The sequence below is a fragment of the Panthera pardus genome, unplaced genomic scaffold (assembly GCF_024362965.1).
Source record: "Panthera pardus isolate Hobbes unplaced genomic scaffold, ASM2436296v1 HiC_scaffold_11, whole genome shotgun sequence".
Classification (NCBI taxonomy): Eukaryota; Metazoa; Chordata; class Mammalia; order Carnivora; family Felidae; genus Panthera; species Panthera pardus.
Window position 1 is genome coordinate 7,552,984 of NW_026526666.1, and position 19,303 is coordinate 7,572,286.

Sequence of the window (19,303 nt, forward strand, 5' to 3'; positions counted from 1 at the left end):
GTAGGGCGGGGCCAGCGAGGGGTGAGACTGGCCGGGCCCGCGAGGCGGTGGGACGGGGCGGGACGGGGCGGGGCCAGCGAGGCGGCGGGGCGGGGCCAGCGAGGCGGCGGGGCGGGGCCAGCGAGGGGCGAGACGGAACGGGGCCAGAGAGGGGGCGGGACGGGACGGGACCCGGGCTACCAAGGGAGAGGGCGGGGTAGGGCGAGACCAGCTAGGGTGGGGCGGGGCCAGCGAGGAGGTGGGGCGGGGCCAGCGAGTGTGGCGCGGGACCGACGGGAGGGCGGGACCGGGCCTGCGCGCGGCGCCGGGCGGAGCTGCCCTGGAACTTGTGGCCCACCCTGGCCCAGTCCGGGCGTAGAGGCTGGCCGGACGAGCCATGCACGCGGGGAGAGACGGGCTCTTGGCCGCGGGGATTCTCGGTGTGGCCTGTCTGGTGCTCCATTTGGGTGAGTGGAGGCCTCCCCCGGGACCCGGCGGGGACTGGGCCGTGCCGGAGATGTCCGGGGACCCCAGGGCTCCGGCGCCGAGTGGACGGGCGGCGCCCGAGGAGGCTGCAACTTGGGTTGGGGAGCGAGGGGTGGGTGGCGGGGGAAACGCTGCCCGCGGAGAGACTTGTCCCGTCGTCACCGAGTCTCCCGTGGGTAGTCAGGAAGTAACTTTGACCTTAGGCACCGGAATCCTGGTTGGGAGAGGGACCGGACTCCAGCTCGCTCACCTCTTCGGCGTAGTTTCCTCTAAGACCCCTCGGAACTCCCCCCCCCCCCCCCCCCGCCCCAAGTCGTGTCATCTCACGACTCACTGTTTCTCCGGAAGGGTGTGCCTTTTCTAAGTTCCAGGGACTGCTAGCGGCTTCCCCTCCCCGGGTTACTTCGCCGCGGACAGCTTGGTTTACCCTTTCACTGCTTCCGCTGCCTGTGAGCCCTTTGAGGACCGGGCTGGGCAGCGGGCTCCACCTGCCCGAGGAGTCGGCTAGTCCGCCGCGCGGGGAGGGGGCGCGCGAGCTCGCTCGGCCGCCTGGCGCCCCCGCCCTCGCCGCCCCTTGCCCCCGCAGCCCTCTCTCCTCCGACACCGCGCGTTTGACTGGCACTGCTGCCGGCGGGGGACCTAGGACGGGGACTGGCCGAGGGGAGCGTCTGAGTGGGCGATGGCCTCACTCCGGGATTCCTAAGTAGGGCGGCCGGTGCTCTTTCCTGCCCTTTGAAACCTTAAGGGAACTGCCTTCATCCCTTTCCCACTTCTTCAGCCGGATTAACAGCCCCATGAAATAAGTGTCTGGCTCCGCTGTTACCTCCCCACTTTCTGTAAACTCCTAACACACACGGTCCTGGCCAAACCCCCGGAGCATGTTTATAAACCCTTAACTACTTTTCCTTAACGTGAGGGTTTCCCGTTGGAGGCCCCTTGGCCCAAACTACACATCAATCTTCCAGCCACCGAGTGCCTGTGGGGTACCCATATCTGTGGAGTACAGCTTGCGGGGAGGGGTTGAGAGACCTCAAAAGTGCCTGCATTGCAAGGTACAGAAGTAAATGTAAGACAGGCCTCTGAGCATAAGGTGCTGTGGGCATGCAGAGGGAGAGAAGACTGTGGTGAAGTCAGGTGTCTCTTGTGAAGCAAAGACTTCAGGGTAGGGAGGGTATGTGAACCTAGCCAACCGGGATATGTGGTGTGTGGACACGCGCTGATGTGGCAAAGGATTCCAAGGGGTGACAAAGACAAGTTGGCAGGCAAAGGAGAACTCTTTCTGGGCCTGGCAGAATCGGAACCCTGTGCTTAGGAGGGATAATCTGGCCTCCGTGCAGAGGAAGGGGTGTAGCTGGGAGGAATCGGAGGCTGGGAGGCCAGGGCAGGTGCCATCACAGGACCCCAGGAGCTTTGAGGCTTTCCTATGCTGGTGGCCGTGGAAACCAGGAGACACGCAAACAGGCAGAATCTGACTCATTGGGAAGCAGCCCACCAGTGATTAAGAGCATCAGCTCTGGGACGCCTGGATGGCTCAGTCGGTCAAGCATCAGACTGCAACTCAGGTCATGATTTTATAGTTCGTGAGTTCGAGCCCACATTGGGCTCTCTGCTGTCAGCTCAGAGCCTGCTTCAGATCCTCTGTCCCCCTCTCTCTCCCTTCTTCACTTGCTCTCTCTCTCTTTGTCTCTCTCTCTCTCTCAAAAATAATAAACATTAAATTAATAAAAGAGCATCAGCTCTCCAGTCAGATGCTTGGCTTTCCACCCTGGCCCTGCCCCTCACCCGAGTTGTAACTTCTGTACATTACCTAACTTTTCCATGCCTCGCTGGGCATGGAAGACAGAGACCACTTGCCTTGGAAGAGAGAGACCACTCATTGGTGAGGAAGGATAATAATAGTGTGTGCTTCATAGAACGATTGTGAACGTCAGTCACTGAACAAATTCTTACTGAGTGTCAGCTATGTGTTGGGCACCGTACAAGGAGAGTGGGGTTGCAACAAAGAACAGACTTCCCTGCCTTAGTGAAGCTTACGTTATCTTAGTGAAGCTTACGTTATAATGGGGGAATAAATGAGTAAATATGTAGACATTGAGTGGTGGTAAAGTAAACACTGACAAATCAGAGATTAGTAATGCAGAGAAAAGGAGAGTGAGTGTGGTAATATTTCTTTTTAGTTCTTTAAAACTTTGGAACATTGCAAATCTGTGGAATAGTTGCAGAAAATAGCATAATGAACCCTTATACACTTTTCTTCTGGAATCACCAGTTATTAACATCTTGACACCTTTGGTTTACTTCTCTCTGTTCATTTACATGTACACTTAATTTTTTTTGTCTAAACCTTTGAGAGTTGCAGATCTTTTTTAAAAAATATAATTTATTGTCAAATTGGTTTCCGTACAACACCCAGTGCTCATCCCAACAAGTGCCCTCCTCCCTGGCCATCACCCACTTTCCCTCCTCCTCCCCCCCCCCCCCCCAATCCAGCCATAGTTTGTTCTCAGTATTTAAGAGTCTCATATGGTTTGCCTCCCTCCCTCTCTGTAACTTTTATCCCCCTTCGCCTCTCCCATGGTCTTCTGTTAAGTTTCTCAAGATCCACATATGAGTGAACACATACAATATCTGTCTTTCTCTGCCTGACTTATCCCACTTACACAATATCCTCCAGTTCCATCCGCGTTGCTGCAAATGGCCAGATTTCATTCTTCCTCATTGCCAAGTAGTATTCCATTGAATATATAAACCACATCTTCTTTATCCATTCGTCAGTTGATGGACACTTAGGCTCTTCCCATAATTTGTCTATTGTTGAAAGCACTGCTATAAACATTGGGGTATATGTGCCCCTATGAATCAGCACTCCTGTATCCCTTGGGTAAATTCCTAGCAGCGCTATTGCTGGGTCATAGGGTAGATCTATTTTTAATTTTTTGAGGAACCTCCAAACTGTTTTCCAGAGCAGCTGCGCCAGTTTGCATTCCCACCAGCAGTGCAAGAGGAGAGTTGCATATCTCATGACACCTTACCCCTAATATCTGAACATATGTTTTCAAAGAACAATATGTCTCCAGTAAGCCGTGGAACCATGATCACAGTCAGGAAATACACCATCGATATGATACTGTTTTCTGGTAGAGTCCAGAAGCCAATCCTGGAGCACATTCTGCATTTGGTAGTCATGCCTGTTTAATCCCCTTTATTTTTTATTTTTTAATGTTTATTTTTTTATTTTGAGAGAGAGAGAGAGGGAGAGGTGAGGGGCAGAGAGAGGGGGAGAGAGAATCCCTAGCAGGCTCCTAGCAGTCAGTGCAGAGCCCCACATGGGGCTCGATCACGCGAACCATGACATCATGGCTTGAGCTGAAATCAAGAGTCGGAAGCTTAACTGACTGAGCCACCTGGGTGCCCCTAATCCCTTTTCATCTGAAACTTGCCAACTCTTTTTTTGGGGGGGTGTACTTTATGACATCACCACTTTTGAAAGGTCTGGGCCAGTTTTCTAGAATGTCCCTCGATTTGGCTCATCTGTTTTCTCATGATTAGATTCTGGAGTGTTAGATTCTGGAATCAGATTCAGGAATGTTTCACAGGTGTGTTGTGTCCTCCGTGCATCTCATTAGGGAGCAGATGCAGTCCATTTGTCCCATTATTGGAGACCTTTGGTTGTTTTGTGAAGGTGATCCAACCAGATTTCTCCTTCGCAGAGGCACCTGTTGCCCTTTGTAAATAAATAATACATGATTTATCAAGTGACACCTTGAGATTGTGTGACTGTCCTGCAACAATCTCTCACCCAATGTTTCAGCATCCAGTGGTGATTCTTCCCCAGGTCCCTTAAAATATTTGTAGATGGCAATTGTCTCTCCCTAATTTTCTTGATACACCATTGACATTCTTCAGTAATGAAGAGCTTTTTCATTTTATTTTTTTAGTACAAGTATAGACTCCTGGATATTTTTTAAGATGGCATTCTTGTTATTATCTATTTTGATGCCCAGTGACCCAGAATTTGGCAGATGGGAACCTCTGTGTACCTCAGTGTTCTTTGCCATGTTTCTATCAGTTTTTGAGCATCTCCTGCTTTCTGGCACGGAAAGATGTTCTGGACTCATTTTGTACCTTTTCGGCCTCTGCTTGTAATCAGTAGATTCTCTTGTTCCTCTGAGTGGGAGACGGAATTTAGAAATCAGTATTTTTGGGGTGCTAGGTGTGCTGAAGGCTAATGGAGTCATGGTTTCTAGGCTCTATCCGTTCTCAGAACTAGGGAAATAGAGTTTTCACGAAGTTATGAGTTTATCCTTTTACCACGAAGCCTAATGTAACCATTTGGTTCATCGTTTCCTCCTTTCCCTATTTGTACCTCCTTTTGCCACAGTGAGAACTCTGTTCCTTATAGAATCAGTATATTTTCCTAATATACATTAAACACAAAATAGTTTCCTAATTGCTATACCAGTACCACTACCAAGCACAGACTTTATTAAATACAGTTTAAGGTTTCTTTATAGTTCTGTTTAGTCTTCCATATAGCCCACTGAATATGTACAGAAAACTGTATTTTAAAGTTATTTTTTCCTTCTGTGTGGTTATGCTATCAACTCAGTATATAGTTGAATTAATTTTTTTAAACTTTAAAAAACAATTATTTATTTATTTCGAGAGAGAGTGATTGAGCATGAGTGAGGGAGGGGCAGAGAGAGAGGGAGAGAGAATCCCAAGCAGGCTCCCTACTGTCAGCGCAGAGCCCGACGTGGGCTAGTCAGATCATGACCTGAGCCAAAATCAAGAGCCAAACACTCCACTGACTGAGTCACCCAGCTGCCCCAATTTGTTTTGTTTCTATTCCATTTTAGGGTTCCCCTCCCTTGATTTAATTTTTAAATATGTAAAATATTAACATGGTTCCAATCAAACCATGTAAAAAGATAAGCTCAGAGAAATCCTATTCCCACCTTCTCCAGCTGTTATAGCAGATACTGTTTGTTTCTGTTTTACCTTTCTTGTTTCTTTTTATAGATACAGATATGCAACCATAGTACTTTATGTACTCTTCCGCTCCTTATTTTTGTCTCTTAACCATATGTCTGGATAATCTTTCCATATCAGTTCACAGAGATCATTCTTATTGTCTTTTTATAGTTGTATAGTACTCCATGGGCTGAATGTGTGATATTTCATTCAGCCACTCTACTTTCTAGTGGTTACTGTTTTATACTGTGTAGTCAGGGGAGGGTCTCCTTAATTGTTCGGGGGAGTGGTATTCCAGGCAGGGGGGCTGGCAGCAAAACCCCTGAGATAAGCTTCGGGCATTTAAGGAACTTCAAGGAGACCACTGTGCCAGAAAGTAGTAGGAAATGAACTTGTAAACATAATCAGGGCAAAGTCCTGGAGATGGTTTTATGGGCCCCGTTAAAGGCTGTGACTTTTTTTACTCCCAGCAAAATAGGATTTTAGAGGATTTTGGACAGGAGCGAAATTACAATGGTGGAGTGTTTCAATGAATTACTCTGGCTGCTGCGTGGAGAACAATCTATAGAGGGGCAAAGGAGAAGCCGGGAAACCAGTTGGGGAGGCTGTAGGAACAGTGCTGATAAGAAAAGATTGCAAGAGAAGGGGACTGAATGGGAGATAGGGGGATGTGTTTGGAAGGTAGAGCCAGCGGGCTTGGGTGCTGGGTTGCATCATCAGGGTAACACGTGGACAGGGCCTTGGTAGTGCTGGGCAGGTAGCAAAGCTCAGTAAGAACCTGCTGTCTTAGTTGTTTTTGTGGGGTTTGTTTTGTTTTGTTTTGTTTTGTTTCTTTTAGCAGAACCTGCCTTATTCTGCTGCTGTGGACATGTTATGGTTCCTTTATCTTGCCAGCCATCTCCCCAGCTCGAGTTTCTTTCCTTGTATAGGAACCAAGTTGTAAACTGCTTCTTTAAAAGTTCCTTTCATTGATTTATTTTCATGTTGTTCTTAACAACAGTGGCAAATCTGGACATTAGATGCTACCGGTTTGTTAAGCATGTCTCCATTTTAAGTTATAAAGTTATCTCGCATTATTATGTGAGACTTCTTCATGTTTTTTGCTGCAGTCAAGGTTCAAAGAGTCTGTGTGTTCTTACTTAGGAAGAAGACAATTTGAGTGAAAGTAACGCTGTGTATTCCTGCGGGAAAACGGGGCCCATTGTGGTAATAGTAGCTGTCACCAATTGAGTACATGCTCTGCGCCAGGTTCTGTGCTTAGCAGTTTTAGATTTTTGTTTTCATTGAACTGTCACACCAGTTTTTTTGTTTTGTTTTGTTTTGTTTTGTTTTTTTAGGTAGAGACTGTTAAAGAGGAGAACAAAGGTTTGGTAGGTTAAGTACTTTGACCAAGTTCACACAGGCGAGGAGTGAGCGCGTGCCAGAATCCAGGTCCATTGGACTCAAAATCCATGCCTTCCCAACACAAGATTAGATAAGCAACACTTATGAAAACATGAAGAGCATACATAATCTGTCTCCCTCTCTTTCTCTGTTTATTTTTTTAGTAATCTCTACAGCCAGCACGGGGCTCAAGCTCAGTGATCCTGAGATCAAGAGTCGCACACTCTCGCACTGAGCCAGCCAGGCAGCCCCATAGATGATCTCTTATATGTGACGTGTACACATTGTCCGGTGTAATTTTGCCAAGTCCTGTGAAATTATATAGGACGGCACGGTTACCAATCACGGAAGATTGCTTTCAACGTCACCATCTACGAAGGGGGCTTGGGGAAACCTCCTTTGGGATTGTAGAATTCAGAATGGGGATTTATTTACGTGTTTATTAACATTTTGTTGTAGTTATACTCTCTCTATACACCCACACTTCACTCCCAAGTACTTTTGCATAGTATTAATAATATAGTATTTGTGAAAATTAACAATAATAATATCACCTAACTTCTGCCCTTATTCAGATTTCCCTAATTGTCACAAGAATGTCTTTTTTTTAAAAAAAACCAGGATCTCCTCAACTTGCACTTGTGACTAAGTTTTTGGTTTAATTTTGATGGGCCTCTGAGAAATTTTGAAAGACCGTTGGAACCACCTTTTAAGAATGAGATCTAAAAATGTGTCTCATCGCCTCTTGAGCACTCTGACTTTTCTGGAATAAAAACGGGCTTTCGGGGTAGGTTTTGGTTTCTCTGCTTGAAAGCAGAAAGTTTGCCTGCGTCCACGAGTGCTCGTTTGCATGACTTTTCCATCTTCTGATTTCCTCTCACGTTTCTTAAGTGCAGAAAGCTTTTTCAAGCTTTCACAGGAGGCTATAGCCTCTTTGATTCTGCAGTTGCAAATCAAACCATCCGTCTCAGGACTGAAGTGAAACCAGGATACTACTTTCCATTTGCTCGGACAAGTTGAGGTCTGAATACGAAGCATAAGATAGCGAGACCAACCCCAGGAAAGTGCTGGAAAATATTTTAGTAGTTCTTTGGAGATAGCTTTGAGTGCCTGCCACCAGCCTCAAAGGAAAATGTCTTCCAATTACTTTGCGGACACAGGATCTTCTCCTTTGACTTCTTTCTTTCTTCTTCTTCTTCTTCTTTTTTTTTTTTTTGTCCTTTTTCTTTTTTTAAAATCTCTTGCCCTTGTGCCCTTTGGTCTTTTCCTTCTCAGCTGCTGCTCGTGCCTGTGGGGCTCCAATGAAAACCAGTAGAAGTAAGAGACCTCTTGCCCAGAGTCCCTGAAATAAGTTCATGTCTGCTCTCTGCCCCCAGCTGGGAACACCTAGTTCTAAGGTCTACCCTTTGTGACCTTGAGATATCTCTTCTGTCAACCAGGTATCCATCTGAGGAAGCTAAATTGTTTTGATAGACTTGTTCTCAGGCCCATTTTGCGTCCTAATGGCCTTCACTTCCTTTTCGTAGTGTTCCCCAAAATGTCTGTTGTGACTAGTGTCTGAATTTCCACCTGGCTCACTGCTGTGTAGTTTCATGAACATTTTCCCCCTGTAACAGTTAAGAACTAGGGAAAAAAATGATGTGTTACATACACATTCAGAAAATAATGAGAAAATCAGATTCATAAGAAACTAATCATAAGTGAGTTTTTCAACTATGAACTGAATAACTGGAAAATAGTAGGGATGATAAAGAGATTCCTAATGAAATGATCAATAGTGTGTAGAACTACCTTGAATCAGACTTTGCAGAATAAGTTTTAAGAGACTCTTAAAGAGAGTCTTAAATAGCTCTAGTGAAAACCTTATTCCCCAGAGCATGCTGTAGTTTTGAGATGCCTCCTCTAACAAGAACGTGTGGCTTTTGAGGATGGTGAGCTCACAGATGTAGCTTTTGAGCAAGACGGTACATGGGTATCTTGGAAGGACAGGCTGGGGGCAGTGCCGTCAGTTAGAAACACGATACAAAGCAGATGAAATTGATTTTGATGATATGTTTTCTGTCACCTAATACAGCCACGATGTTTTCATTTCCACATGTAGTCAATATCAAGAATATTACCGAGGGATTTTACATTCCCTTTTTCATATTAAGCCTTCAGTGTCTGGTGAGCATTTTGCACTCACACCACGTCTCATTCTGGACAAACCACATTTCGTGGGCTCTTGAGCCGTGTGTGGGTGGTGGTTACGGAGGCACGTTGTACAGACTGAGAGGGAAATGAGACGGTGTTGAAGTGTAAGAACAGAATATAATGGGCCATATTCTAGCATGACAGAAGAGAGAAAAACTCAAAAGGAAACTGATTTAATTGGTTCCAACATCTAAATTCCAGGTGCGCTCACCCAGGAGGCAAAGAGTAGCTTGACCACTGAAAGCACCTGTGAGGCGAGTTCGGGGGGTGGAGTATGGGGGGTTGTTCTGAGCCTGGTGGGGATTATTGCCTGCTGAGATTCAGGTGGCTGCTGTTTCAGGCTGAAATACAGGAGACAGGGAAGCAGGGTGGTGCAGCCAAGAGCAGTGGGTTCCCATCTTTAGCAGTCATGGCCCCACAATCCCCTGACCGGGTCTGGAGGAGGGTGGAATTGTGGCCAACAGTGCAGGCTTTGGAGCTGGCTGCCCTTGTCCGGACACCAGCCCTGTCCTGGGCCAGCTGAGAGACCTGGGCCAGCTCCTAAACCTCTCTGAGTCCTAGTTTCCTAGTTTCCTCATCTGTCGCCGGGTGGCTCCCATTTTTGGCATGTTTTTCCCCATACTCTCAAGCTCATACCCTCACTTTTTCCTGGGCTGAGCTGGCCTAGGGTTCATTTGGATCGGATTTATGAAGAGCTGGGTTAAAGAAACAAGCTGCATTGCACTTCCTTCAGTAAAAAAAAGACTCCATTTCTTCTTTATTATCTCCATACCCGGTGAGCAGATTTCCTACCCCAAAACAGGGACTAATATGAGGACTGATTAATATGAGAATATCTGGGGACCTAATAGGACAGATTATTTGATATCAGACATGTTAGGAGAGTGGCCTCTCCTCTGTATCATCAGTGGGTATGTGTGGAGAGACTCTTTCTCTCCCAAAAATGCCACCACCTTCATACTCCAGGTGGATGTCAGCTGAGAGTGTGCTGTGACGCAGTGGAGAAACGCTGTGGTCACAAGCCCCCGTCTGGACAAGAGACTCATCTGCTCACTCGGGTTCAGAATACTCCAACCCCTGCTGTCGTCACGCTTAAATGAGTCTTTAACTGAAACACCGTTATAGTGTCGAACATACGGGGGGAAATACTAAGACTTAAATAATAGGGTACTGAAACTTTTAGGGGATTTTTTTTCCATCCAGTGAACTTTTAACTGCTAAAATCTGCAGGCCATCCTTAAAAATATTTCAGAGAGAAATACTTTATTTTAAAAAAAAATTTTTTTTTAATGTTTATTTATTTTTGAGAGAGGCAGAGACAGAATGTGAGTGGGTTAGGGGCAGAGAGAGAGGGGGACACAGAAGCGGAAGCAGGCTCCAGGCTCTGAGCTGTCAGCACAGAGCCCGACGTGGGGCTGGAACTCATGCTCATGACCTGAGCTGAAGTCAGACGCTCAACCGACTAAGCCACCCAGGCACCCCTCATTTTAAAATCGCGTTGTTCATTTCTAAGGAAAAAAAAAAAAAAGAAAACTCAAGAAAAACCTTCCTTCCAGATCCCGGGAGGGTGGGCAGCTCCTTTCTAAGAAATGGCATCAGTGAACACCTTGCTTCTCCTTAAACCTCAGACGGGCTATTACTTTTGATTAGGAGCTGACATCCTGCATGGGTACAAGCGGATCTGGTACAGTAGGAGGTGTAGCCTAGTTAAGCTGGAAGGGGAAGCAGGGGACAAAGGGGACCATCCCCAAAGGAACAGCAGTGGGGGAGAGATGGGAGTGGGAATCCAGCACTCCCCCCCCCGCCAGTCTGGCCGTGGGGCTGGTGGTAGGTGTCAAAGGAAGGGGACTGTTTTGCCTGCACACGAGGGGTCCCAGGCCACTTACTCTTCAGCTCCAGTTAAATGTCTCCACTTCTCTTTGCTGAGTTCACGATTCATCAACCAGATTCCACAGCAGCTTGGGGATTTGCAAAGCTCAGGGTTTGGGGTAACTGCCAACTTCTGTGGTTTTTGTCAGGAAGCCCCGCCTTTTGGACTACAGTTAAGCTGTATTCAGATAAGTGAAGGCACTCAACAAACATTTATGGAGTGTCCTTCCTGTGCCAGACCACGCGGATACGACAAAGACCAAGGATGACACTGTCTTTGTCCTCAGAGGGTTAGCCTGGCTGGGGATACCCTTGAACTCAGCTTGGAATTAGTTGCCAGCTTTTACGAATGAGAAGTTTTCCATGAAATCTGAATGTGCAGCATTTTTTGGAAAAGCAGAAGTTCTGCAAATTCTATGTGCCCACGTGGGTGGGAGCTGAGGAGTCAGTCCCCTGAGGAGCACGTGCTCACCAGCACCCCCTCTGTCTGTGGGCTGCATTGTTGGTCTCTGCCAGTGTTTCATCTGCCAGTTCTCCCAGGCTCCTTGGTGGCTCCTGTGGTTTGGTTCGTTCCCCTGGTAACGTCTTTGTTTGCCCCTCCTTGTTTCCTTCCCTGCTCTTTCCTTGCTCTGCTCGCCCTACGTTCGAGCCACTCCTGTCCCCACCCCGTGTATGACTTACCAGTGCACACAAAGGCTTTCGTTTCTCATGGTCTTTCATTGTGGAGCCCTGTCCCGTGTCCCTTTGTCACATCTGAAGTTGTTTACAAACGACACCGCCACCATCACAAAACCCAGGTTTTGAATTTGGGTCCCCCTGTCGCATTTTGGAGGTTTGGGTTTATCACTTTCTTGTTCAATCAGACCTTCTCAGTTTCCTCATGTATATGAGGTCAGGGGCGGTGGGGGCCACAGACTCCTGTTCTGTCAGGACCCCTGGGGCCCTGACATTCAGTGATTCGGGGGCCAGCGAGCTTGGTGCCTCACCCACATGTCTCAGAGACGCACTTGTGGCTCAGCCAGAGCAGCTCGAGCCTCTCGTTCCCACCCTCTGCCGTCCAACTGCATCGTAGGAACTGCAGCCACAGAAATCCTGTATCATATCACAGCTTTGGTAGCCACATGCCACATAGCCCCGGTAAGAAACAGTGCTTAAGAGTGTTCTGGAGCCAGTTTCCCCACCACACTAGCTACTCACTCAATCTTCGTGTGCCTCAGTTTCCTCCTCTGCACAATAGGGTCAGAGATAACGCCTGCCTAACGTGGCTCTTCAGAGGACTCACCGGGTACGTACTCGTAGAGCTCTTGCAACAGTGCCTCGCAGACAGCAAGTACTATCTACGTGAGTGGTTAAATAAACCAAAAAGAGCAGTCAGTCTCAAGCCCAGAACCCAAGTAACAACACGCAGAGGAATTTGTGGCCAGGAGTGGGGATCCTTCTGCCTTCACTCAGTAGTCATGGTGGCCACGTTTTCTAAGTCAAAAATCAGGGCACTTCATTTTTGCAAAATATTCGGGTTCCACTCCTGACTTCAAGCCATATAAGAAGAATTATCAACATTGGGTGCGGTGATGATGTTTTGTGAGGACGCTGCAACAAAATATTTGAAGTCGGAGCTGTTTTTAAATATATGATCCCTCTATAGGCATTGAGGTACTCTCATATCTTTAAAAGATCTTTCAGTACTCTTCAATACAAATTAAAAAAATTCTGGCTAGCATGGAATATCTGTTCAGGCAATCGCTGATACATGTTTTCTCTCCCCCCGCCTCTCTCTCATTTTAAATGATGAAAGCTCACACTAGGTGAAATGATGAAAGGTCTCACACAGCCAGGATCACGTACGACAAAGGCCTTGATGTGGCTTGGCTCGCTGAAAGAGGGAAGCCCTGTTGAAAGCCTACTTCATTCATTTCAGCTATTGTTTAAAAACCCTCCATCTTTTTTTTTTTTTTTTTTTTTAAGTTTATTTATTTTGAGAGAGATAGAGACAGTGCGGGGGAGGAGCAGAGAGAGAATCCCAAGTGGGCTCCGTGCTGTCAGCACAGAGCCTGACGCGGGGCTCGAGCTCACAAAACTCAGATCATGACCTGAGCCCAAACCAAGAGAATGCCGCTTAACCGACTGAGCCACCCAGGCATCCCTGAAGACTCTCAATCTTATTCAAACCTCAAAACGATCCTTTGTGGTAGGCATTCTGATTTACATTTTACAGCTGAGGAAGCCTAGTTTGGGAGGCTTTTGAGAGTTCAGCTGGGCCCATCTGGCTGAGAGTCTGGTACTTACCGTTCTGCCCTCTGGCATGGTAAGTTGGTGTCCCTGTGGTCCCTCTTTTGACCACTCAGTTATCCGCAAAGCAACCCGCTCACTGCTGACTCCTTTCCTTTGCTGCTATTTGAGTGCAAATTCATTCATTCATTCATTCATTCATTCATTCATTCATTCATTCAGGGTGTGTGACCTTTGAGAAACAACTCCTATTCTTTTTTCATTGGCAATTGTCCTATCGGCAACTTATCTCTCCGGTTTAGTCTCGGAAGTGCAATGGAAAAGACTTTGCTGTGGGACTAGAATGCTAGACAGTAACCACTACAAATGTGATGAGTCCCAAGTCTGTATCACCTCCTGTGAGCCCCAGACCTGTGTGCCCAGCAGCCTACTGGACATCGCTACACAGTGTCTGAGACTGAAAGCACAATCTTCCCGCCCAAAGCTGGCCCTCCTCCATGTCCCCTGTGTTAGGGAACGACACCACCACCCACCTTGGGGAAAGATTATAATACAGGTAACAAAAAGTTTATAACCTATAAGGAACTCGTAAACTTTGATGAAAAAAAGACAACCCAACGGGAGAAAATGGCAAAGGATGTGAAAAGACAGTTTTCAGAAAAGGAGATCCAAATAACGCAAAAGCGGAAAAGATGCCTAAATTTCTAGAGGGCAGGAAAATGCAAATTCAGATAACAGTGAAATATCGCTTTATGTCTGATAATTAAACGTGCAAAAAAAAAATCACGGGATGCTTGCTGAGCACAAGGAAAAGGTAACTCAGGTGTTACTGATGGAAATGTGACAAGCAGAAGCCAGCAGCGTGGGAGCTCCTATTAACATAAAAAATTTGTTTGCCCTTTGATTCATTCCCACTCCTGGCACACTCTGCCATAGATATGAGACCACAAATACACAAGAACTTGTACAGAGGAATCATTATTACAGTTACTGCAATAGAAGAGGCTAGGGAGAGAAGGTGTGTTCAGCAGTGATGGATAGCTGGTTTATTGTGGTTCGTTCGTACCCTGGCATAATAGGAGGCCACTAAAAGGAGGAAAGTCTTGCCACACCAGTGGATTTGGTGGGACTTTTATGAAGTATTCTTGATTGGAAGGGCAAAATGCAGAGACGTGTGCATAAGACCATTTTTTGTTAAACCATGGCAAATTCTTTGTGTGTATGTGTGTGTGTGTGTATATATCACATAGAACGCATATATACATATATATGTGTATATGTACACACATACGCATACACACATACGCATATGTGTATATATATATACACATATATGTATATATATGCGTTCTATGTGATATATCTTTATCTCTATTTGATGATATGAGCAGGTAGAAGAATAGCAAAGGATATATTCAGAGTTGTTAACATAGTTTACAGGACTGAGGGTGGTTATAGGGATTGGGGGATAGGGTAAGGCCTCCAAGCCACACACCCAGGCCAGAGAAGAAGACTGTGCTAAGTAGATATATCATTGCTCTGCATCTGTATAAAATTGTATCTATGTGTCTATTATATACGTTGTTATTAAACACATCAAAACAATTTTTTTAATGTTTATTTTGGAGAGAGAGAGAGAGAGAGAAAGAAATAGGGCAGGGGAGGGGCAGAGAGAGAGGGAGACACAGAATCCGAAACAGGCTCCAGGCCCTGAGCTGTCAACACAGAGCCCGACGCGGGGCTCGAACACTGATGTGCCTCTCGGAGCCTGGTTGTTCACCTGCGCGACGTGGTCGCTGCAAAGTGTGTGACGAGCGGTAAAAAGGGACACGAGGGTACGTGAACACACCACATGCAGCGAGTAGGCATTTGGTGACATTTTCCTTCGTTTTGCTTGGTGCCCTGTCACTTCACCTGTGAAATGCGGGTAATTCAACTAAATAATTTTGCAAGTTTCTTCCAACCCCAAACTGAATTTGTCGGAACTGGTCTCCCCCCTCCCCCCACCTCCCCACCGTGCTTCTCGCCAATCTCACTCCATCCCTGACTTCTTTCTTCCTCTTGTTCTCAAGCCCAGGACACATCGCCTGCCCCTGGGAAGACAGCAGCCATCCGTCTTTCTGCAGCCAAGCTTCCTCTCATACCCCTTCTCTTCACCCACCACCCTACCCACTCCCATTCACTCACTCACTCACTCACTCACTCACTCACTCACTCACAAGACACTTGGAGCCTCCACTGGTGGCTGTGGATAGATCCTCACTCCTCAAATCCTTCTCCCTCTCATCCACCTTCCCATGTGCTCTAGTCAAGTGCAAGAAAGAGGGCGTGATCAGCAAAGCATCGAGGGCTGCTGGTGTATTTCTGTGGGCAGCCTCCCTTAATTAAGGGAGGCAGGTTCCAAAAATCCTCACAATCGGCAAATGGGAGAGATTTCCTTTGTATTTGAAATCACTGAACACGTTGCCTACAACCGGTCTAATAGTCTTGATTTTTCCCATGCTCTTTCAATTACCATGCTTGCTACTAGGCAAAAACTTCAATCAAGTTTTAATTTATCTTTAATGCCTTTCCCTTTACAGCTGTTCTTCTCTCTTAACAAGAAAGTCAGGTCTGGAACCAGATGCATTTAAACCCATTTTGGGGTATCAAAAATATTCCAGTCCAGTGGTGGTAGTAAATATCGAACAATTGGATTGGCGTGGAGTAGGCAGGAGTGTCTGTTTGAAGCGTTAGTTTCTGTGCTGTAAATACTCCCACCATGTGGATTTCAAGCTGTCAGCCAGGCTTGGCTGAATGGGGTCCCGCAGAGATGCTAACAGTTGGGGCCAGCTCCCCCACACCACCGAACCTAGTCCCCGTGCTCTTACTCTGCGTCTTGCCCCCTGACTTGCTTCTCAGTCATTGTTTCTGACCTCAGCTAATAGCCCCAAGTCAGTCAGCCAAGAAGGATGCCTGACCAACACCGTTAACTCCCCCCTCTCCCTCACCCCCCCACCACTTCACTAATCCCTGTTGCGCTCTCTCCCAAGGGGCTCTGGAATCTGCCCTTTTGTCCATTCCCCCCGCCCACACCCCTGTCTGGTCCGTCCAGTCCTCCACCCTCTCGGTGCTCCAGCACTGACCTTGATTCTGGTTTCCCTGCCTCCGTGCCTGTCCCCAGTAACCACTCTCCACTCTGCTGGCAGGGCCAGTCTGCCGAAACTTAAATTATATCGTGCCAGTCTTATGTTTAAAGCCTTCCTACGGCTTTCCCTTGCCATTAGGATAAATCCCAAACCCTTAGCATGTCTTATCTGACACCCCCAGTAGCCCATGAATGGGCACTGTCACCTGGGCCCGCCTGCCTCTCCAGCCTCATTCCCCACCCGTGACTCACTTGCTCTCTTTGTCTAGCCGTTGGGAGCTGCTTTTATTTCCTCAAACACACCAAGCTCCTTCTTGACTTCAAGGCCTGTCTTTTTGGAGGCACTGCTTCCTCTCTCAGAATGATTACCTCTCCTCCCCCAGCCCTCAGCCGGCACCTCTTGTCCCTCAGGGATGCCCCCAGTGCGGTATTACTGTCACTTCCTGGGGAAGGCCCTTGACGAGGTGGCTCCCATGCCTGCTTTGTCTTCTCCACACTGTGGGACTTCTTGAGGGCCTAGAGTGACACCTGTGTGGTCAGCTGTCACGTTCACAGCCTTGCCCACAGTACCTGGCATGGGTTTGGTGCCCCACCAGAACTGAATACAGTTCTTGCATTTATGCGAGCCCCAGTCCTCCCCTTAAAAGAGTAAGCTTCGCATGGTCAAGCATGTTCTACTCGCTCTATTTTCTGTCAGTGGTTATCAAGTTAGCACAGCAAGTAGCTGATGAATAATTTTTACTGCTAAATTTAACTTTTTTTTCCCCCCAGAGAGCATCTTGGAAGATGGCTTTCTACTTTCAATAAAGTCGTGTTGTTTTTCCTAACCACTTTCTTTTTCCCTCCTAGACTTCATCAGCTGTGAGCCCCAGCCGATATACGGAACTGTAAACATGAGCGTAACTTTGTACACATCGGGCTCTATACCCATTAAAGAGATAATGTGGAAAAAAAAAAAAGATAAAGTCGTAGAATGGGATGAAGAACTCTTAAAGCCCAGAGCTTACCCACCGTTTGTAGATAGGGTTCATCTGGACATCACATCAGGAAACCTTACCATCTTCAATCTAACATCATCGGATGAAGAGGACTATGAAGTCGAACTTTCAAGCGTTACCGATACCAAGTTCACCCTTTACGTGATTGGTAAGCATTCGATAAGTTGGTTTGTTTTACACGGCAAATTGCCAACTATTTTAAGAGACTAACACAAATGAATGGTTTATGAGGAATAAAAGGATTAGGTCTCTTGGGCTGTCAGGGTTTTCCTCTCCATCTGGCACACAGGGGCCAGTTTCAGTCCCCTTGTCATCCTCTGAGCGAGGAGGGGATGTGACCGAGGTGGAGAGAGCAGCCCCAGCTGGGTGGGAGTCATGAGCTCAGAACTCTTTGAGCCCCTTTGATAGATGACGCTCTGTTTCCACCTGCACCCCACCCCAGGAGGTGGATTTTTTTTTTTTTTTCCTCTCCTATATCACTTTACACTGGAACTGGAGAGAGGGTATAGGTTCCTCCGTGCTGCTTGCCAATGCTTCTGGGTTCTTCTCCTTCCTTGTTGTCATCAACTGTAAGGCCCATGGGTACATCCCAACGTTTTTGGGTCATTCGAATGCCTGGCTGCCTTTTGCTGTTTCTGATGTTCCTGCTGTCATTAATTCTTAGTGGTTATAATATTAAATATGTAATTCTAGTATCCTGGCTTCTGAGTCCCTCATCTCTCCCGTGATGATCTTGTCCTCCCTCCTACCACCCTGCCCGTGGATAGAGCCTAGACGTTGTCACCACCACTCATTCTAAGCCCTCCGCTGTGACACGCCAGGTGTCCCACTGCCATGTGAAGCTCCTTTCTCCGCTCAACTCTGCCTTTCCTTCACTTCGTGTGGCCCCCGTCCTCCTGAGGCCGCCCAGGCATGCTCGCTCACTGGAAGGCCTGCCTAGCTTCCTTGCTCCTTTTTAAGCGGGTCGGACTCACATGGCCTGTCCAGCCAGTCTCAAACCAGTCTCATCTCATCCATCTCACACACCGTGGCCGCAGAGAAACGCATCGCCCCGCAGAGCCCCACACTGTACATTTCTGGTCACTCGCCTCAGTCAAGTCCAACGTCCCCTCTCCTCAAGCCTCGAACACCCCCCTTCTCCAGACCCAGTCCTCAGCTGAAGGCTTTACTTCTTGTTTCACTGTGGAAGAGAAGCCCTCAGAGGAGAATTTCCCCAGGACGTCACCCTCAGCCCTTCTGCCTACCTGCCCTTGAGCCTGCTGTCTCTCCCTGGTCACAGGACCAAGCCCTCCACTGTGCCCCGAGGCCCGCCTCCTGTCACTGCGCTCAGGGACATCTGCTCTGCTCCTGCGACAGTCTCCTCCGAGAGCTGCCAGCCCATCCCCACCAGCGGGCAGTATGCCATCAGATATTCATGCCATCACTGGGAGCCCTCTCGTGCCCCCTCCACCCCTCCAGCTGCCACCCACTTGCTGTCTTGAGTTTATAGAAAGTCCCCTTGAAGAGTTGTCTGTATTTGCTTTATAACCCCTTTCCTCCTGTTCACTTTAACCCACTCCAAACAGGCTTTCACTCCCTCACTGCACCAAAGCTCTTGACGTCCTCATTAACGAGTCCAGAGATCCATTCATGCTCTACCCATGTCTTTCTTGCCGCCCAGCAGCATCCCACAGAGCCGATCACTCCCTCCTCTTTGAGACCCTGCCTTCTCTTGGCATCCAGGACACCACCCTCTTCTGGTTTTAACTCACTAACAGTTCCTTCTCAGCTTCCTTGGCTGGTTCCCTCATCTTGCCAACCTCTTAGCCCTGGAGACTTTAAGGCATAAGCCACTCTTCTCTGCGCATTCACAACCCAGGTGGGTGAGCTCATCCAGGGGTCCGGCTTTAAATATCACTTTGTTGCCGATAATGCACAGATTGAGAGCTCTAGTCCAGCCCCCCACTGAGCTCCTTATGTGTGTTTCCAGCTGCTTACTGTGTATTTCCACTCGGACACCTGATTGGCCTCTGAAATACCACAAGTCCAGGAGTGAGCTCCTCAACTTTCCTCTGAATCCTGTTCC

At 47.6% G+C, this 19,303-nt stretch overlaps 1 protein-coding gene across 2 annotated transcripts in view; it reads left to right on the forward strand.

Moving 5' to 3' along the window:
- The first annotated feature begins 242 nt into the window (after positions 1-242).
- CD58 (CD58 molecule) overlaps positions 243-19,303 on the forward strand; it is a 39,845-nt gene continuing 20,784 nt past the window's right edge. The window contains exons 1-2 of one of the 2 annotated variants that reach the window (XM_019457968.2): positions 243-446; positions 17,090-17,386. In XM_019457968.2, coding sequence (XP_019313513.1) covers positions 377-446; positions 17,090-17,386 — 367 coding nt within the window. In that variant the 5' untranslated portion in view covers positions 243-376. The remainder of the gene's footprint in view (positions 447-17,089; positions 17,387-19,303) is intronic. The other variant, XM_019457967.2, reaches the window with a different exon arrangement.